At 41.9% G+C, this 5,789-nt stretch overlaps 1 protein-coding gene across 1 annotated transcript; it reads left to right on the top strand.

Moving 5' to 3' along the window:
* Window positions 1-1,523: 1,523 nt before the first annotated feature.
* Window positions 1,524-1,904, top strand: LOC128132859 (uncharacterized mitochondrial protein AtMg00820-like). The gene is made up of 2 exons (XM_052769854.1): window positions 1,524-1,670; window positions 1,719-1,904. The coding sequence occupies exons 1-2, from the start codon at window positions 1,524-1,526 to the stop codon at window positions 1,902-1,904; spliced, it is 333 nt and encodes a 110-aa protein (XP_052625814.1).
* The last annotated feature ends 3,885 nt before the right edge of the window (window positions 1,905-5,789 follow it).

The following is a 5,789-nucleotide window of genomic DNA, read 5'->3' as shown; positions in this document are numbered from 1 at the left end:
GTTACTAACGTTAGTTGGTTATGGCACCGAAGGAGCGCTCATCTAAATTTTTGTTACATGAATGATCTTGTATATGGCAAAATGGTTAGAGCTTTACCTCTACTCAAATTCGAAAATGACCAGCTGTGAGCTGCTTGTGAGTGCGGTAAGCAATCAAAGAAGGGTCATCCTATTATCATCGAAAAATCCATTTTGGAACCATTGGAGCTTCTACATTGATCTTTGAGGACCTTACACTATAGAAAGTCCTCATCATAAGAAATACATTCTTGTGGTTGTTGATGATTTTACACGATTCACTTGGGTCTTCTTCCTTCAGATGAAATCCAAAACAGCCTCAGAGCTCATTAATTTTATCAAAGGAATAGAAGTTCTCATCAAACTCCCAGTTAGGAGAATCCAAAGTGACAATGGCTCGGAATTCACTAATTCTACCATTGAAAACTTCCTCACCAAAAAAGGAATTGACAACAACTTCTCAGCTCCCTATACCCCACAACAAAATGGTGTAGTCGGACGACGATATAGAACTCTTGTTAAAGCTACTCGATCCATGTTGAATTTCACAAATATGCCACTCTACCTTTGGGATGAAGCAGTATCTACTGCTTGCTTCACTCAAAATCGAAGTATCATCAATCGACGCCTCAACATGACACCATACGAAGCAATGAATGGTCGAAAGCCAACAATCTCGTTTCTACATGTCTTTAGATGCAGGTGCTTCATCAAGAACAACCAAGATCAGCTTAGCAAGTTTCAACCTAAAGCTGATGAAGCCATCTTCTGGGTACTCCTCAAAATCAAAAGCTTATAGAGTTCTTAACCGGAGAACTCGTGTTCTGGAAGAAAGATTTGATGTTACCTTCGATGACAACTTCGTCCGGAATTCTGGCCCAACTCACGTTACTACTCACATCATGGAGTCCGATGCTCCTCCGCCAGGATGTCCGAACCCTCAAACTATCCTCAAAGTTGATTTTGAAACACTCTTTGGTCCTTCCGAAACATCTCTTGATTCGGAATCTCGATCAAGACCAACCCTCATTCCAATCTCCTCTTCGGAAGTTCCTGTCTCACAAAACTTCTCCGGTCTGATCCCAAGCCTCCCTCCATTTGATTTCGAACCATTTTAACCTTCTCAAGTTGAGAGGGAGAATGCTCATCCCTCTCTTGAATCAAATGTGGATGGCTTCCAAGATGCAGCTGCTGAGTTTGATAACTCTAATCCTCTCAAGAATGATGAAAATGAAAACTTCTTTGAGTTTACTTCTGATGATGATGTCAATCTCCCTGGTTCAGAAGTTTAGGGGGAGCATCATCCCAACATTCAAACCATTCAGGGGGAGCAAATCAATTCCACTGTTGATATAGGATCAACTGCTGCACAAGAACTACCACGATTACATGTTTGGACCAAGGATCATCCTCCGAACCACGTAATCGGTAACCCTAATGGTGCTATACAGACCCGTTCTGCTACAAGTATCCAAAATGAATGCCATTTTTCAGCATTTATATCCATGGTTGAACCCAAATCCATCAAGGAAGCATTGGAGCATGCTGACTGGATTACAACCATGCAGGAAGAATTGGCTGAATTTGACCGAAATGAAGTGTGGACTCTCGTACCTCCTCCTCAGAATCATCCCATTGTCAGTAGAATATGGGTATTTCGCAACAAGCTAGATGATGTAGGAGTTATTATTTGAAATAAGGCAAGACTAGTGGCCAAAGGATTTACTCATATTGAAGGCCTTGACTACGATGACACCTTTGCTCCGGTTGCACGTCTTGAAGCTATCATAATCTTTCTTGCTTATGCTGGTCAAAAAGGCTTCAAAGTTTTCCAAATGGATGTTAAGAGTGCATTTCTTAACGGTGAACTTGACACTGAAGTGTAACTTCAACACCCCCCCCCCCGGAATTATTAATCTTTCCTTTCCAAACCACTGTTACAAACTCTGGAAGGCTGTCTACGGACTCAAACAAGCTCCTCAGGCATGGTACGAGACTCTCACTGATTTTCTCAAATGCTCTGGTTTTCAAAGAGGTATTCTTGATCCCACACTATTCTGAAGATCAAATGGTAATCATCTCATGCTAGTGCAAATTTATTTGGACGACATCATCTTTGGATCTGCGGACCCATCTATGGTTGCTGACTTTGCTAAACTTATGATCAATCAATTCCAAATGAGTATGAATCGGGAGTTAAGCTTCTTTCTTTGTCTTCAAGTCGAACAGACTAACAGAGGAATTTTCTTTCACCAAGAGAATTACATTTCAGAATTCCTCAAGAAATACTCAATGGACACATGTGCCTCTTCAAAGGTACCAATGGGCTTCGGACACAAGATCTTTGCCGACACTTCCGGTGTTCCTGTTGATGAAAAGAAGTATCGTGGAATGATTGGATCTCTACTCTATCTCACAGCAAGTCATCTGGATATAATCTTTTCAACATGCCTATGTGCCAGATTTCAAGTCAACCCAAAGATGTCCTATCTTTTGGCTGTGAAAAAAAAATTTCGATACCTTAAAGGTACCAAGAGTCTCCGAATCTGGTACCCAACAAATGAGAGCTTCTTACTTCAAGCTTATTCAGATTCGAACTATGGTGGTCTTCAACTTGATAGAAAAAGCACTTCGGGTGGCTGTCAATTCTTAGGTGGTCATTTGGTCAGCTGGTCATACAAGAAACAAAATTGCATTACACTCTTTACAGCCGAAGCGGAATACATTGTTGTTGCCAGGTGTACATCTCAAGTTCTGTGGATGAAATCTCAACTCCTGGATTATGGTTACTGCTTTCGACGCATTCCTATCTATTGTGACTCTCAAAGTGCAATTGCTATTTCTCACAATCCAATTCAACACTCAATGACCAAACACATCGATATAAGGTACCATTTCATAAAAGATCATGTACTTAATGGTAACATTGAACTCATCTTTGTTCCATCTGATGATGAGATTGCTGATGTCTTTACCAAGGCATTAGACGAAACCAAATTCAATGGTTTTATGAACAAGATGGCTATGATGATACCAAATCCGCAGTTCTTTCAAGAGACTTGTTCTCTTTGATAGATGTATTTGAAAGAAATCTAGTTCCGATCTCAAAATCTTTTCATCTCGTAACTACTTTCTCTCGGAATACATAGGATCATTTATCTTGTTATTATATATGACCTTCACTTGAGCTTTTAAGTTGTACAGTTCATTCTGATTGTTTGCTACTCTAAGTCCACATTGTCACCATAATCGATTGTCATCTCGGAACATACTTCATAATGGCATCTCAGAATTCCACTCTGGAAAAGGTATTACATTCCGTGCTCCAGATTTTTCAAATGCACCGGAACTGTTTAAATGTGCTCCGGAATTTCACAATCACTCCGAAAGATTTCTTAAATTTTCAATCAGGAATGTTTTACAAATTTTTCTCAGGAGTTTTCAAATTTGCTCCGAAACTTTCAAAAACAAAACTGAATCTTTGCTTCAGAATCAACATTCACTCCGGTTTACTTTCGCTTTCCGGACCTCTTTTCAAATTGGCATAATCCTGAACACAACGTCTTATCCTCCGTACCACACTTTGTCCGGAACACTTCATCCGGAAGCCCAAAGGATAATAAGATGAAACGCCCTTTTCTCTCAACGGTTACTTTTGAAAAGGATTCTTATCCTATCATCCTTGATTCTCGTGTACACATTTGCACGCTTCTATAAGAAACTGTCGACCGTTTGGAGGTTACTATTTTGGGCTACATTCCACCCAACCTTTCATCTCCTAAGTCACCTCATCCCCCATGAATCGCTTTATCATTTAATGTGACCCATTTTCCATCCGGATCTTCATTATCACATTCACCAACCCGACCCATTTACCTTACCTATATATACCCATTCAAAACCTCCTTTTACCTCTTTACGCTCCCAAAACCCTCAATCACCAAATACTTTCAACTGTTCTTCGTGTTCTTTAAGAACTCATAACCTGCAACAATGTCGTCTTCTCGAGAACCCACACCAACTGCTCAAATCCCAAAGAAGTCCATTGCGAAGAAGAAGTCTTCAAAAGGCTCCAAAGGTTCCACCTCCTCTGCTGATCAAGAACCATTCTTGAGAGACACTACCCAGTTGTTCTCTCTCAACCCACTAGACTACGATGAATCGATCAGGGTTATGATCGAGTTCATTACAAATCATCCTATCTCCGTTCCACTTACCAAAATCCCTGATCCTCCACTACCACTTCATCATCTTCACCGAGATTTCACCAATATCAGATTAAACAATGGTGCATTGGAGACCACCATCATTGGTGACATAATTGTTCCCATTTACAAATTGATCTTCCTCAAGGCAATTGGTGTAAAGTCAAACCCTAAGGTTTTCAAGGTCGTTGAACCAACGTATGAAGAGTTTCAGACGTTTCTGAACTATATTGGCTACACACAAGACTACAAGGCTAAGGATTTCAAGAACTCCGTTGTTTCCGGACTTTGGACTGTTCTTATGCACCTCATCATCAAAGGGTTGTTCGGAAAGCATGGAGGGATGGACACCTTAAGCAAAGATTGGCTCAATGTCGTCTTCAGCATCTACTCCGGACGCACAAATGTTGTTGATCTTCTAGAAGTCTTGTGGCAAGACTTTTGCAAATTTGCTACCAAGAAGAAGCCTAATGAAATTTCAAGCCCTGGGTTCTGGGCACTGACGCTACAACAAGTATTCAAGGACCTTTCGGAACCACTTCCGGTCAACACCATTCCTCCAAGAGGTATGTGCTACTTTTAAAATTGTAAAGGCTTATAAGATTCTAGACCAATCCTCATTTGGTCCAGTTAGACGCCTTCCGAACCATATGTTGGCCCTCATCCCTTCCGAATCCATTTATTTAAAACATCATCTTGAGACTTCGGTTGTGTTCGACCGAACGCATCCTACCCCTGTCTCAGTTGAGCCTACTTCGGAAGAGGCCAAGCCTGCTATGTCTGGACCCACAATCAAGAAGCCAACAAAGCGAAGGGCTTCTCCCACCAAGCCTAAGACCAAAAAGAAAGCCAAAGTCGGTACTTCCTCTCAACAGGAAGGCACCCATGACACTCTGGAAGATTCTGGCCGTCCATACACCCCACCTGCCCATTCATCCTCCGCACCCCTCAATGTTTTAAAATCACAAGCACACACTCACGGGGAGTCTCCACATAATCCACCCTCACCCTCCCAAAAGGGTGATGCCGATGTTGAACATAGTTCCTTGCAGCCCCCTAGAACAAACCCATGAGTCACCTTTGATGATCCCATTGTTTCTTCAACATGCACACACTACGGAACCCCTGTTTCAGACCCCAAGCTTTTCGGAGAAGGATTTGTCCCTCTAATTCCGGAAGCCTCAACTGGTCTGATACCCGGAAGGAGTACAGGACGACCAGGTGCTAATGATCCACTTTGGGAAGATTATGTTAACAGGGCCGCATCCAAACGTCTGGATCTCACTCAGGCTCAAGTGGAGTCCACGCTCGTTGCCATGAGGAACAGGGCTATTAAAAGGAACTTGCCCTATGTTCCTCCTAGTGATGCAGATTCTATAAACGAGCTCACCTTGGAATAGCCCCCCATTACTACACATCAAAGTGTTTTCTGCACAGGTCTAGAAGAAGAGATATCTGAAGAAATCATGTTGGATGAAGATGCAAAATTCCTTCCGGACGCACATCTTATGACTTCAGTTAACTACCAATCAAATGCATCCACATCCAAGTCTACCTATGAATGCG

Source organism: Lactuca sativa, chromosome 3, assembly GCF_002870075.4.
Source record: "Lactuca sativa cultivar Salinas chromosome 3, Lsat_Salinas_v11, whole genome shotgun sequence".
NCBI classification, from domain to species: Eukaryota; Viridiplantae; Streptophyta; class Magnoliopsida; order Asterales; family Asteraceae; genus Lactuca; species Lactuca sativa.
The sequence above is the reverse complement of the archived record's forward strand: the minus strand, read 5'-3'. Positions and strand labels throughout refer to the sequence as shown.

Coding starts and splice junctions, on each gene's coding strand:
- LOC128132859 (XM_052769854.1), top strand. CDS start 1,524: ATGGTTGAACCCAAATCCATCAAGGAAGCATTGGAGCATGCTGACTGG. Junction 1,671..1,718: donor CCATTGTCAGTAGAATATGG/GTATTTCGCAAC, acceptor ATTTGAAATAAG/GCAAGACTAGTGGCCAAAGG.